The sequence below is a fragment of the Micromys minutus genome, assembly GCF_963924665.1.
Source record: "Micromys minutus genome assembly, chromosome: 1".
Classification (NCBI taxonomy): Eukaryota; Metazoa; Chordata; class Mammalia; order Rodentia; family Muridae; genus Micromys; species Micromys minutus.
The window spans coordinates 244,636,521-244,651,674 of NC_137969.1; the positions used below are offsets into that span (position 1 = coordinate 244,636,521).

At 38.5% G+C, this 15,154-nt stretch overlaps 1 protein-coding gene across 3 annotated transcripts in view; it reads right to left on the bottom strand.

Moving 5' to 3' along the window:
* TRIP11 (thyroid hormone receptor interactor 11) overlaps nucleotides 1–15,154 on the bottom strand; it is a 68,746-nt gene that overhangs the window by 22,464 nt on the left and 31,128 nt on the right. For 2 of the 3 annotated variants that reach the window (XM_080932673.1, XM_080932672.1), the window contains exons 12-15: nucleotides 14,852–14,992; nucleotides 13,846–14,039; nucleotides 4,555–4,718; nucleotides 3,136–3,239 (exon numbers count right to left, since the gene is read on the bottom strand). In XM_080932673.1, the coding sequence (XP_080788799.1) occupies nucleotides 3,136–3,239; nucleotides 4,555–4,718; nucleotides 13,846–14,039; nucleotides 14,852–14,992 (603 nt within the window). The remainder of the gene's footprint in view (nucleotides 1–3,135; nucleotides 3,240–4,554; nucleotides 4,719–13,845; nucleotides 14,040–14,851; nucleotides 14,993–15,154) is intronic. The other variant, XM_080932674.1, reaches the window with a different exon arrangement.

The window sequence follows — 15,154 nt, forward strand, 5'->3', positions numbered from 1 at the left end:
AAGAGGACCTGACCACCCTGAGAAGCAAAACAACCTGTGGTGGAAGAGAAAGCAGACCCTCCCCACCAAGAGTTCCTGAGCTCTACACCCTAGGAACAAGAGTCATGCCACTGATTTTTCCAAACACCACCACTAAAGAAAGAAAAGGAAAGGAAAACATTTTCATATCATTTCATTTTAAATTCTTAAGTATCTTCTGGACTCTCCTTCTGAATTCTCCCTGTGCCCATTGATCTAGAACAAGTAGTACTGACCTAATCCTTTCTCACTGCTTTTCCTTGTTCTAATTTTCTTTGTTATCCTGAAGAATTTACCCATGTAAATTACAGACCATGTTTTTGATCTGGGATAGGTTATAGTCCCTAGTCATCAAATACAGACCTCACTGCATTCTGCAAGTGTGCTTCAAGCCCTCAAGGAAAACTCATGTTCCTGAGTAATCTGACAGGTGCTGGCTGAACCTATTGAAAATTCTTAAAAGCAGAGATTGGGTGTCCCCTAAAATGACAAAACCCCTTTGATAGACAGCAGCTTCTTCTAGTATTCACAGAGCTCCCTCCTGCTGTCACCACCCTAGCTGCCTGAGGACAAAAGTTAAGACAGTGCCACAAGCTCCAGCTGAGCCTTTGATGTGGCCTTCCCACCTTGAGTGCCAGCCCTCCACACCTCAGACTTGCTTAACCAGCTCCAATCATGCAGCAATTCCCTGTCATCAATTACATGTGTGTCCACACAGTATACACACACATTATGTACACACACTCCTTACTGATCCTGTTATCTAAGGGCTGAACTCTGAAGAATGTTAGTATTCCAAATCTATAAATCTAAATTTGGAATAAAGAAAATTTAAATAATTTTTTAAAGATCTAAACATCAAAAAGCAAACAAACCACAGCTTCATAGTGTTTATATGCACGACATGGTCTTTGGCCTTGGGGTTTACAGTGTGGGAAACATAGTTCCAGTGCTGTGCAAGCACTCCTTCAACGGACTACAGCCCAGCACTCTTACGAGGACAATAGAGAAGAAAGCATCTTTGCACATTAGCACATTTGTTACTTTGTCATTTGTTTGGATTTTATTTCACTTGTTTACCTTTTATTTTTACTTATTTCCTCTTAAATTTCTTCTGGCTTATTTTGCTGTTTTAAAAAAATGATAAATTATATTTTAAATTAAAAATAAAACTAGTTTTGTAAAAGATTTGGACTTTCACTTTAAGAGACCACTGGACACAATTAAAAGTGTTGAATAAAAATTTATCTTTTGGCTGATTAGTGGTATACACCTTTAATCCCAGAACTTGGGAGGCAGAGGCAGGAGGATTTCTATGAGTTCAAGGCTAGCATAGTCTACATAACAAGCTCTAGGGTAACAAAGACTATATAGAACGCGCCTGTATAAAAAAGCAAAACAAAACAAAAATGTCTTTCTAGATACATTAATACTCTTTGATAAAGGAAACTGAGAGCTGAAAGCAGGGCCTAATGAAGGGCGTTTGGGTCACTAAAGCACTGTCCTTTGGGAAGAATGCCACTGCTGCTGACGTGGGCCATATAAAAAAGGACAAGTTCAGGCCCCTCCAGGCTGTGTCTTTCTGGTCCTAGAAGGGGATGATGTACCAAGAAGGCTCTTGTCAGATACAAGTCACTCAATATCAGAGTTCCCAGTCCCCAGAACTGTACACCAACAAAATCATTTTCTTTATAAATTACCCCAGCTACAGTCAAAACTGTACAAAATAAATAATATGCCTTCCCAACCACCAGTGTGGTAAAACTTCCAAGTCTTTGGATGTAACATGGTGACAAGGATACAGAACAAGAACCATTAATTCATTAATAGTCAGAGTAAATTAATATGATCATGTTTAGAAAACTATCCTCACGAATCCTAGGACAGCCAGGGCTATTGCACAAACAACAAAGGAAGGAAGGAAGGAAGGAAAGAAGGAAGGAAGGAAGGAAGGAAGGAAGGAAGGAAGGAAGGAAGGAAGAAAAGAAGGGAGGAAGAGAGGGAGGGAGATGGAAGGTAAACTATCCTCTGATAAAACTTGGTCTGCCATATATACTCTATTATTTAGTAATTCTAATCAAAACCTAGCTGATAGAAATGTATGTGTACCATGAGAGGTAAAGAAGGAAGTATATAATAAGCACACTGTATGCACAGAATATAAAACTCCATCTCAGTAATCAGGGGAAAGTAGAACCCAGTTTTTATAGAAACAACTGGGAGGACTGTGGAAGAGTCCTTAGAACTGCAGAAAGAGCATTACTGGGTCGAGAGAACATAGGCATCTCCTCAACTTGTCCTTCTGTCATGTGCATATTTTACATATAATAATATACATTAAAATTTTTACAGCCATTTAATATTTAACAAAAATTTAAAACTTAGTAGAAATGCTTCCTTCCTCAGCAGAATATCCATCATTAACTCCAGATAAAGGTATTTTTTTACTCTCACCAGCTATGGCCAGAGTGTCTCCAAAACTCAAAGTAAGTCACTTTGGCATCATTTCTTGGCAGAGAGGTTGATTTCATGTCATATACTTCATATATGACATTATACATAAAATAGAAAATAGAGGAAAAATTACAAGAGTCTATAAAATAAAAGACTGAGTATAGTGCCCCCCCAAGCCCCGCATCTCAGCGTCTGGAAGGCTAAGGCAAGAACTGAGAGCCGAGAGATCAAGTTCAGCCTGGGCTACAACATGAGACCCTGACTCAATAAACAACACAACATAGCAAAGCAAACTCCCTCAAACTACTAAAGTCAGTAATAAGAGAGAACCACAAGATCAAATGAGATAATATGTAAAACTCAGAATAAGTATGAAATACAGCACATAGAACATTTTGTTCAAAAGAGAAAAATTCAACTTAATTCAGTAAATTGATTTGTTTTCATTTTGCAGAGTCCCTAAGATACTAAAGTGTGCTCAAGCATTTAAAGTGGCCTTCAGTTCGCATTCACTGGGCCCGCTCTAAATGTTAAACCAACTGAGAGATTCTTAGCCCACAGCAGAGGGCTGGATATGATCACTCGAACGTTAAATAGCAGACGATTGGTTTATGAGGCAATATTTACAAGTCACAGATCTTAAAAGGCAGTTGTTTGGCCTACCTGCAGCGATAAGACTTTTCCTTCCAGACTCTCTGCCCTTTTCTTCCATTCAGCTAAGAGCTGGTTCTGCTTTTCTAATTCAGCAGAATACATAGCTTTTTCCTCTAAGGACAAAGAAAAAGTTATAGTACATCACTTGGACTTTTAATAATTTAAAAAAAAAATCTAAACACCTCAAAGGAGAAGTAAGTACTGTGAACCCATCTCTGCCTTGCAGGCTCTTCTCCCCTGGTAACAACCCAACTCTGCTTCCTCTTAGAAACACTGTATAGTCTCCATGCCACGCTCCTTTATTCTCACACTCAGCCAGGAAACTACATTAAAAAATCGGGCTGGTTTTTTTTTTTTTTTTTTTTTTTTTTTGGACACACTACGTAGCCCTACCTGGATCTGTGTGACTGAGTCACTTGCCTTTGTCTCCTGAGTGTGGACTACCACATCTGGCAAGACAGAAGAAATGTGTATGTAAAGAGTTCAACTAAATGTGCAGCCCTAAAGGATCACATAAGTACAAATTCAAGTTCTGCAGGCTCTATCCCCCCATCAAACTAGCAGCTAACCCAGTTAGCAGTTATTCGATGTACTGGATCAACCAATTGATGGGTTCCCAGCACAAAAACACTCTAGTCTGTCTCTAAAGCAGTTATTTTCTACTTGTAGCCACCTCAAAGTACAAATGAACAGTTAAGAACAAGTTAATATTTCAAAGGATCATTAATATTCATGATGATTAATACTTCAGGGGCTTAAAACTCAACAGCCCTTTCTATGTGTGTCATCTCTTCTTCCTATGCTCTTCTTTTAAACATCTTTTCTTTCATTTTTGTTTTTTGAGATTTTTAAGACAGGGTCTCTCTATGTAGCCCTGGCTGTCCTGGAACTCTTTATGTAGACCAGGCTTGTTTACAACTCACAGAAACCTGTCTGGCTGTTACCCTAGTGTTTAAAGTTGTGTGCCACCACATCTGGCCACTTAATAATGCTTAGTTAGTTACTGTGTGTGTCTGTACACATGCAGACCACAGTGTGCGTGTGGAGGTCAGAGGAGAACTTGGAAGAATGGGCTCCCTCCTTCCACTACACAGGTCCTGGGGAACCAAACTCAGGTCGTTATGCTTAGCAGCCAGCACCTACTCACTGAGCCATCGCATCAGCATGCATTCTCCATCGGCCGGTCCCCCTTCTTCACTGTATTTACTTTATAACTCAACTTCATAATTAGTGATAAGATACTAAAACTTTAAAACGTATTATAGGTTTAATCATAAAAGGAGTATGAATTAACTTGGATTACCTTTCCTCTTAGTAAGTCAGTAACCATTTATGGATTTCCTATGCCTAACTTCATATTCAAATAAGGCGAAATTACTGTAACTACAGAATTTCTTTACTAGGATATCAAGCATGTAAGTGGCTTACCTTGTTGGAAGTGTTCGAGAACCATCTGTAGGTTGGCTAGTGACAGAGCATACTGCTTTACTTGTTCCTGAGAGACAGAAAGCTGCAGGGCAGTCTCGTCTCTCTGCTTGGAGACCATGTTCAGCTGTTCTTGCAAAGACTCTACTTGCACACTGGCTTGATGACTTCAAATAAACAAATAAAGGCAAACTGCTTCATTTAAGTAATTTAACAGCAAATACAACAACAACAAAATGCTTTCCCTACATCTTAATACATTAAATTCTTCTTATACTGCAAGGTGCGAATGTATAAGACAAAAAAAAAAAAACACTTATCTGAATTTTAAAAACTGGGCTAAAACCAACATCTGCTGCATATTCAATATCAAGTGCATAGTTTGGAGGCATTATGTCCACACACACTGCTATATTAACACCACCACCATTCATCATTCACCCTCTATCCATCCATCTCCGGACCTTTGTCTAGTTTTAGGAAAAAAATAAACCTGCAAGAGTTACTCTGATCTGTTTCTGTCAATCATCCTGTGAAAATGACTCTCTCAACAATGGTCCTTTTAAAATTACAGATGCACTCGGCCCATCTGCCACCTGGACCAGCAGTTCCCAGAGATAAAGCTGGTGAGAAGGGGATCTGAATAGTCAGGGGGCAGAGAGATCTCTGCCGAGTGAAAACGGAAAGCGCTCCCCTGCCCTGCCTGATCCAGGGAACAGGAACCCAGCATTGGGACCTCTGTTCCAACCCAGCAGCTTTGGGGCACAGAACAGGGCTCGGACCAGAGACACAGACCAGATACAAGGGAAAGGCAAGAACATATCACTGACAACAAGATGGCAAAAGGAAAGCGAAAGAGCATATCCCAAGGAAGCCAAGACAACCTGGCAACACCAGTACCCAGCTCTCCCATCACAGCAAACAGCGGAATTCCAAACAATCCAGAAAAAGAAGACGCAGACCTAAAAATCGTACCTCAAGATGCTGATAGAGATCCTTAAACAAGAATGGGAGGAAAAGCAAAAAGAATCAGAAGCTTTTAAAGAGGAAACAAGAAAAACACTCAAAGAACTCAAAGAACTAGAGGAAAACAGAACCAAAAAGATGAAGGAATGGAAGAAGGAATTTAAAACGGAAATTGACACAATAAAGAAAACACTAAAAGACATAACCCTAGAGGTAGAACACCTAAAAAAAAATCAGGAGTCACAGAAGCAAGCATTTCCAATAGACTACAAGAGATGGAAGAGAGAATCTCAGGGGCCAAAGACAACATTGTAAACATAAACATGACAGTCAGAGAAAATGCAAAAACCAAAAAGCTCCTAACCCAAAATGTCCAGGAGATCCAGGACACAATGAGAAGACCAAACCTAAGGATAATAGGAATATAAGAGGGAGAAGAATATCAACTAAGAGGCACAGTAAATATCTTCAACAAAATTGTAGAAGAAAACTTCCCTACCCTTAAGAATGAGATGACCATGACCATAAAAGAAGCCTTCAGAACTCCAAATAAGTTGGACCAGAAAAGAAATTCCTCCCGACACATAATAGTCAAAACGCCAAGTGCCCAAAGCAAAGAAAGAATATTAAAAGCAGTAAGGAAAAAAGGTCAGGTAACATATAAAGGCAGACCAATCAGAATCACACCCGATTTCTCAACAGAGACTATGAAATCTAGAAGAGCCTGGACAGACATCATGCACACCCTAAGAGAACACAAGTGCCAGCCCAAGCTGCTATACCCAGCAAAACTATCAATCACCATAGATGGAGAGATGAAGATATTTCAAGACAAATCTAAATTTACACAATATCTGACCACAAACCCAGCACTACAACAAATTATAGGTGGAAAACCCAATACAATGAGGGGAACTACATCCTAGTAAAAACAAGAAAACTCCTAAGCAAGAAAACCAAAAGAAGAAAGAGACACAGACACAACTCAACCTACAAAAGCAATAATACCAGGAAACAGCAACCACTATTCCTTGATATCTATTAACATAAATGGACTCAACTCCCCAATAAAGAGACATAAGCTATCAGATTGGATACATAAACAAAACCCAGCATTTTGCTGCATACAAAACTCATCTCAGAAACAAAGACAGACACTATCTCAGAGTAAAAGGTTGGGAAAAAACCTTCCAAGCAAATGGCCCCAAGAAGCAAGCTGGAGTGGCTATTCTAATATCGAATAAAGTAAATTTCCAACCAAAAGTTATCAAAAAAGATAAGGAAGGACACTTTTTAGTCATTACAGGGGAAAACTGTCAGGAGGAACTCTGAATCCTTAACATATATGCTCCAAATACAAAAGTACCCACATTCATAAAAGAAACCCTACTAAAGCTCAAAAAATACATTTCACCCCACACAATAATAGTGAGAGACTTTAATACCCCACTCTCACCAATGGACAAATCATGGAAACAGAAACTGAACAAGGACACTGTAAAACTAGCAGAGACTATGAACCAATAGGAATTAATAGATATCTACAGAACATATCATCCTAAAGTAAAAGAATACACCTTCTTCTCAGCACCCCATGGCACCTTCTCGAAAATTGACCACATAATTGGACACAGAACGAGCCTCAATCGATATAAGAAGATTGAAATACTCCCATGCATCCTCTCAGATCACCATGGTTTAAGGCTGGTCTTTAACAACAACAAAGACAACAAAAAGCCCACATACACAGGGAAACTAAACAACGCTCTGTTAAAGGATAGCAGGGTCAAAGAAGAAATAAAAAAAGAAATTAAGGACTTTCTAGAATTCAATGAAAACGAAAACACAACATACCCAAACCTATGGGATGCAATGAAAGCAGTACTGAGAGGAAAACTCATAGCTCTGAGTGCTTCCAAAAAGAAACAGGAGAGAGCATACATCAGCAACTTGACAGCACAGCTGAAAGCCCGAGAACTAAAGGAAGCAGATACACCAAAGAGGAGTAGACGGCAAGAAATAATCAAACTTAGGGCAGAAATAGACCAAATAGAAACAAAAAGAACCATCGAAAGAATCAACAAAACCAAGAGCTGGTTCTTTGAGAAAATCAACAAGATTGATAAACCCCTAGCCAGACTAACTAGAGGGCAAAGAGAGAGCATACAAATTAACAAAATCAGAAAGGAAAGTAGAGAAATAACAACTGAAACTGAGGAAATTCAAGAAATCATCAGATCCTATACAAAAGCCTATACTCTACAAAGTTGGAAAATCTGGAGGAAATGGATGAATTCCTAGAGAGATACAAGATACCAAAGTTAAACCAGGACCAGGTAAACAATCTAAATAATCCCATAGCACCTAAAGAAATAGAAGAAGTCATCAAAAGCCTCCCAACCAAAAAAAACCCAGGTCCAGACAGGTTCAGTGCAGAATTTTATCAGACATTTATTGCGGACATAACACCAATACTCTCCAAACTATTCCACAAGATAGAATCAGATGGAATACTACCTAACTCATTTTTTGAGGCTACAATAACCCTTGTTCCTAAACCATACAAAGACCCTACAAGGAAAGAGAACTTCAGGCCAATCTCACTTATGAACATTGATGGAAAAATACTCAACAAAATCCTTGCAAACCGAATCCAAGAACACATCAAACCGATCATTCACCATGACCAAGTAGGCTTCATCCCTGGGATGCAGGGATGGTTTAATATAAGGAAATCCATCAATGTAATTCACCATATAAACAAACTCAAAGAACAAAACCACATGGTCATCTCATTAGATGCTGAGAAAGCATTTGACAAAATTCAACACCCCTTCATGTTAAAAGTCCTGGAAAGAACAGGAATCCAAGGTCCATACCTAAACATAATAAAAGCAATATAGAGGAAACCAACAGCCAACATCAAACTTAACGGTGGGAAACTTGAAGCAATCCCACTAAAATCAGGGACTCGACAAGGCTGCCCACACTCCCCCTAACTATTCAACACAGTACTGGAAGTCCTGGCTGGAGCAATTAGACAGCAAAAGGAAATCAAAGGGATACAAATCAGAAAGGAAGAAGTAAAAACATCACTATTTGCAGATGACATGATAGTGTACTTAAGTGACCCCACAAATTCCACCAGAAAACTCCTACAGGTGATAAACAAGTTCAGCAAAGTGGCTGGATATAAAATTAACTCAAACAAATCAGTAGCCTTCCTATATTCAAAGGATAAACATGTGGAGAAAAAAATTAGGGAAAAGATACCCTTCACAATAGTCACAAAAACTATGAAATACCTTGGTGTGACTCTAACTAAGCAAGTGAAGGACCTGTATGACAAGAACTTCAAAACTCTAAAGAAGGAAATAGAGGAAGATCTCAGAAAATGGAAAGATCTCCCATGCTCATGGATTGGAAGGATCAATATTTTAAAAATGGCCATCCTACCAAAAGCAATCTACAGATTCAATGCAATCCCCATCAAAATTCCAACCCAGTTCTTCATTGAGTTGGAAAGATCAATGTGCAATTTCATCTGGAATAACAAAAGGCCTAGAATAGCGAAATCCATCCTCAACAACAAGAAAACATCTGCGGGAATCACTATCCCTGACCTCAAGCTATATTACAAGGCAATTGTGCTGAAAACTGCATGGTACTGGTATAGAAATAGGCACGTGGATCAATGGAATAGAATAGAAGATTCAGAAATGAGCCCTCATGAATATGGTCACCTGATTTTTGACAAAGGAGCTGTAAACATTCAATGGAAAAAGGACAGCCTATTCAACAAATGGTGTTGGTCCAACTGGCACTCAGCATGCAGAAGAATGAAAATAGACCCTTTCTTATCTCCTTGTACAAAGCTCAAGTGTAAATGGATCAAAGATCTCCACATTAAACCAGATACACTGGAACTCTTAGATGAGAAAGTAGGGAAAACCTTAGAACACATAGGCACAGGAGAAAATTTTCTGAACAAAATACCAATGGCTCGAGCTCTAAGGTCAAAGATTAACAAATGGGACTTAATGAGATTGCAAAGTTTCTGTAAGGCTAAGGACACTGTCAAGAAAACAAAACGGCAGCCAACAGAATGGGAAAAGATCTTTACCAACTCCACATCGGATAGAGGCCTAATATCCAAGGTATACAAAGAACTCAAAAAGCTAGACACCAGAGAATCAAACAACCCTATTAAAAAATGGGGTACAGAGCTAAACAAAACGTTCTCAATTAAGGAATATGGAATGGCTAAGAAACATCTAAGGAAGTGCTCCACATCCTTTGCCATCAGGGAAATGCAAATCAAAACAACCCTGAGATTCCACCTCACACCAGTCAGATTGGCCAAGATCCAAAACTTAGATGACAGCAGATGCTGGTGAGGTTGTGGAGAAAGAGGAACACTTCTCCACTGTTGGTAGGGTTGTAAACTGATACAACCACTCTGGAAATCAGTCTGGCGATTCCTCAGAAAATTGGACATGGTAGGTACTACCTGAAGACCCAGCTATTCCACTTCTGGGCATTTACCCCAGAGACACTCCAACATACAACAAAGATGCATGCACCACAATGTTCATAGCAGCTCTATTTATAATAGCCAGAAGCTGGAAAGAATCCAGATGTCCTTCAGTAGATGAATGGATACAAAAATTGTGGTACATTTACACAATGGAGTACTACTCAGCTATCAGAAACAATGACTTAACCAAATTCTTAAGAAATGGATGCATCTAGAGAATATCATCCTGAGTGAGATAACCCAGTCACAAAAGAACAGACATAATATGCAGTCACTGATAGCGGGATGCTAACCCCAGAGGCTCAGACTGCCCCAGAAACAACTCACAGACTATGTGAAGTTCAAGAAAAAAACAAAACAAAACAAAACAAACAACAACAACAACAAAAAAGACATTATGCTCAATCCTTACACACCAAGAAAACGTTGACTAATTCCGGGTTACATCCTATTTTACGTGTACTTTTTGCTCATTGTAACTAGTAAGACCTTAATGCAGAGTATCAAACCTTAAAAAAAAAAAAAAATCCAAGCACTGACAAAAATGTATTTGAATACATTTATGCAAAAATGATTAAAATTTTTTTCCTTTTATCTTTGTCTTGTAAAATAAAGTTTGAAAAAATAAATAAAATTACAGATTAGGCTAAATAAGAAACAACAGCAAAAACAATTGTTTTATAAGTAGCTTGCAACTTTCAAGTTTCTAGACTTCAATTCTACAGTATAATTTATCATAAATTCAAATCTGTAGGGACTTTCCCATCATTTTATCAGCTTTAGCCCTAATAAGGAATGGAATCTAATGACACCTTTTTGCACCTCGTACATGCAATGGAAATCTTGGTGAACCTATGACTTTCCAGTGACCTCCACTGACAAGTTGCTCTGATCGCTTATCTTTTTCTTTTAACTTTCTTCTGTGTACATGACAAATAGGAGCCCTATCACTTTGCCAAATACGAACCCAGAGATGTAGTAGTTATACAGCAACTGTATTTGTTGCTTTTCTCATTACTGTAACCAAATACATGACAAGAAGCAACTTAAGAGAGCTTATTTGGCTCACAGTTTGAGGATCCAGTCCGACACAGCAGAGAAGCCATAGAGGCAAGAGTCTGTGCAGGCTGCTGGCCATATGAATCCAGAGTCAAGAAGCTAACAGCTGTTATGACTGAGTTTAGTTTGTTTTCCCCTTTCTACTCAGTCCAGGACCCCAGACCACAGAAAGGTGCTGCCCATGGAAGACACAGGTCTTTCCACCTCAGTTATTCTCTCTGCATAATTTCCCAGGCCTGCCCAAAGGTCTGTCACCTACCTAGAAGATAAAAAATCCTGTCATGCTGGAAACACTAACCATTACAGCACCTATCCTGACATACATCTTTTAAAAAACTAATTGATTTATTTATTTGTTTTTGTTAATACTGAGGTACAGTTCATCAGGTAGCCTTTGGCTAGCCTGTAGCTCACTAAGTAGAGCAGGCTGGCCACAAGCTCTACTTGCCTGGAAACTGCTGAGATTAAAGGTGTGCACTACTACACCTGACCTGGTTGTTACCTTAACTTTGCAGTGTGTCTTTGCTGAAAGATGATTATTTTTAGAATACTGCAATGGTCTTTATGAATATTTAACATCCCGTTAAACCCTTACTCAAGAGGAAGCCAATTAAAAGCAACTCTCAATTGGAAGATATTTTACCCAACAGCACCCTCTTGTGGAAAGAGAGATAAACTAAGATCTAAACTGTCCCTAAATGTCCCTGGATCTTTATTCAAGTTCAAAGCATGATTGTAAGGATACATGAGTTTCTAACTACTTACAAAGCAGAATGTGGCTTACAGATTGAATTTTCTCATATGGCAAAAATTTACTGTCTATTCATCTATGTTTAATATATATTGTGGGAAGAATAGAAGTTCAGCAGCACCATTTCTAGACACAAGCGAATATGTTATTTTTTTATAGGACAGGCTAAGACAATTGCCTATACATTAAGTGTAACTGTAAGGTCCATCGAAGACTCAAAGCGCTGTACATGTTCAGAAAAATAGACATCATAACACGGTTTGGTTTTAGATACAAGGGCCAGGGTACTAAATAATACACTCTATAAAGAAGACAGAATTTGAAAAATAGGTAAGATTCACAGAAAATCTCTTAAGAGAGTCAGGTCCATCCTTTGGTCAGAACATGAAGAAAAAAAAGGAGGGAAAAAAGAAATAGGAAGATAGCGTTTGGGGAGCTGAGTGATACAGACTGGTCAGATAAGACCAGAGCTCTACTTGAAGATGCTTATATTGAAAGTTTATACCTGATGGTAAATAAAATGGACAGAGACTAAAGGTACTGAAAAAAATAATGGGCCTAAAAACTGCAAAAAAGGATTTTAGTATAGACTGTTACGGCGTGAGGTTGTTTTGGCATTTCTACCTACGTCCAAATGACCACTCACTGTTTTAATTTCCATATTGGATAAGTTTTTCCATCTCAGTCAGAAAGCACAATCCGTGCTATCTTGACTGATACGCACACTCTTTGAAGACAGACCTATCTCCTGTCTCCCCAGCACTCAACACAATAAAAATGGGGGAAATGTAACGTAACTACACTTGGAAATACAAGTGAACACGAATTCTCTAAAAGTGAATTCTCTAAAAGTTCATTTAACAACACAATCTCCAAAGTTTTAAAACGCCCTTGACCTACAAGCTCCACTTCTCAATATTTACACTTAGGAAATATTCTAATGTCAACACAGAAAGTATATTTTTAGGTTTCACAACAATGTTCTTAGTTATACTCAAAAGTTAAAACACTCCAGGGCTAGAGAGACGGCTCAGTGATTAAGAGTACCTGAGTGTGATTACCAAGGCCAGCTCCAGGGAAACCAATGTCCTGCACGCACACAACATAGGTAAGCCACAAACAGCAATGTACAGTAATAACTAAGTAGATTAGTGCTGTGCTACGCTGTCATAATATTGTTGAGAAATATATGACTCACTGTATAATGACATACTACATAGCACTAAAAAAGGTCACAAAACAGACTGGTAGTAATAAAATGATCTCATTTCTGCTCTTAAAGAGACAGAATACATATAAATAAAAAGGCATAAATGTACAGAAAATGATCTTGGGTGAATGGAGCTCTACTTTATGTCTTTTTCACTTTCTAAAATGTGATATTCCTGTAGGTGCAGTCAGGTGTGACAATAATACTTGCACTTGGGAAGCAGAGGTAGGAGCTCGAGTCTGAAACTAGTGTGAATTACTGAGACCCTGTCTCAAAAACAAAGCCAGGCACTAAACATCAAATCTTTATACTGAGGAAAAAGAAAACTTTAAATACTTAAGAAGGGACCTCTTCACGGAAAGCTTCTAAAAAGCCAGAGGGTGGCTCCTCCAGCTGACCTATGCCTCCAACCTGCCACTGCCCACACACACGCCGCCAGCTTTGTCTGCTGAAAAGTAAAACCTTATGATTAAATTACCTTTTGGGGAACTGGACAGAGACAATAAAACCTGCCAGTATTTCAGGACCATTCCCCTAAAGTGACAAGTGACAGTTTCTGAGACGGGTTAAGTGGCAGGAAATTTGAGTGCTAGATCCTCAAGAGCCCCACACCATGTGCCTGGAGCAAGTTTTATACCGAGGCACCCTAAGACTATTCATCTGTTAAATGAAGACGGTGACTTTTGTGAGAAATGAATATTAGAAGAGTGTTCACTGAGCATGAGGTTCAACAAATGGCCAGTTAAAGCTCATGCCCAAAAGAAAACTCACCTTGCATTTTCCATTGCACTAGAGGATGAAACCAGCTTCTCCTCCAGCACTGAGACCTTCTTCCTCAGTTTAGCCTCTCTATCTTCTGCAGCCAAAGCTTCCCGGGTATGAGAGTCTTCTGACTCCAAGAGGTGGTCTCGCAATCTCTGTAGCTCCTGGTTTAATCGGGATTCTTTGTCTCGTAAGCGTTGAACCTAGAGAGAGGAACTTTCTTTGCTTGCCTTCCATGCAATGCAAATCCCCACAAAATATCAATTTTTACCATAGTATGTAAACATATTAGTGTATTATACCTATATTATTATGATTGTTAATTATAACACTTATTTTAAATATAATTTTTTAAGATTTGTTTATTTTACATATGTGAGTACACTGTAGTTGTCTTCAGACACACCAGAAGAGGGCATCAGATCTCATTACAGATGGTTGTGAGCCACCATGTGGTTGATGGGAATTGAACTCAGGACCTCTGGAAGAGCAATCAGTGCTCTTAATTGCTGAGCCATCTCTCCAGCCTTAATATAATTATTTTTAATCATAAAACATGTTTTACTTAATTATAACAAGCACAACTATTATTAACATCAATTATACTATGTATTATGTAATAATGCATTAATTTACTAATGCCACACACTGCAAAGTATGTTTATACAGCGAAAACATCTCCCCAAATTACATTAAAGATTCCTAAGGAGGCTTTACTTTTGCAAGGTCTCATCTGCATGGGTTTATAAAGGAAATGGAATTATATAGAAATATTGGGCTCTTATGGCAGAATACCTTTTTAGTAAACATCATTTTTCTCATACTTTATGAGTGAAATAATGTTCTTATAGGAAAGGTACATATCATAGTTTTCCCTTTTGAAAGCTAAGTTCTACTGAACCCTAGGGAGATTAAAACCCTACTACAGCCCAGCGGAGGAAGAGAGAACATCTGCCTTAGCTAATGGTTACTAAACATAAAGCTGCAGTCACTGTCCATTACAGTCCAAGCATACCTCATTCTGCAGGGTACTGTTTTCCATTTGCTTCTGTTTCAGGGCCAACATCACTTGGTCTCTTTCCTGTTGAAACGTAACTGTCTTCTCCTGCATTGATTTAACTGCATTTAAAAGTTGGTTTAGCTCCCCAGCCTTGCCCTTTTGGAAAGAAACAACTTTAGCTTTAAAGAATAATAGATTTTTTTATATTAAAATAATAATATAATAATAATATAATAAAATAATAATAAAAGACAATTTTCTTCATTAACTAATTTATAATATAGTCAACATATATGGTATGGTGTCCTACACTACCCA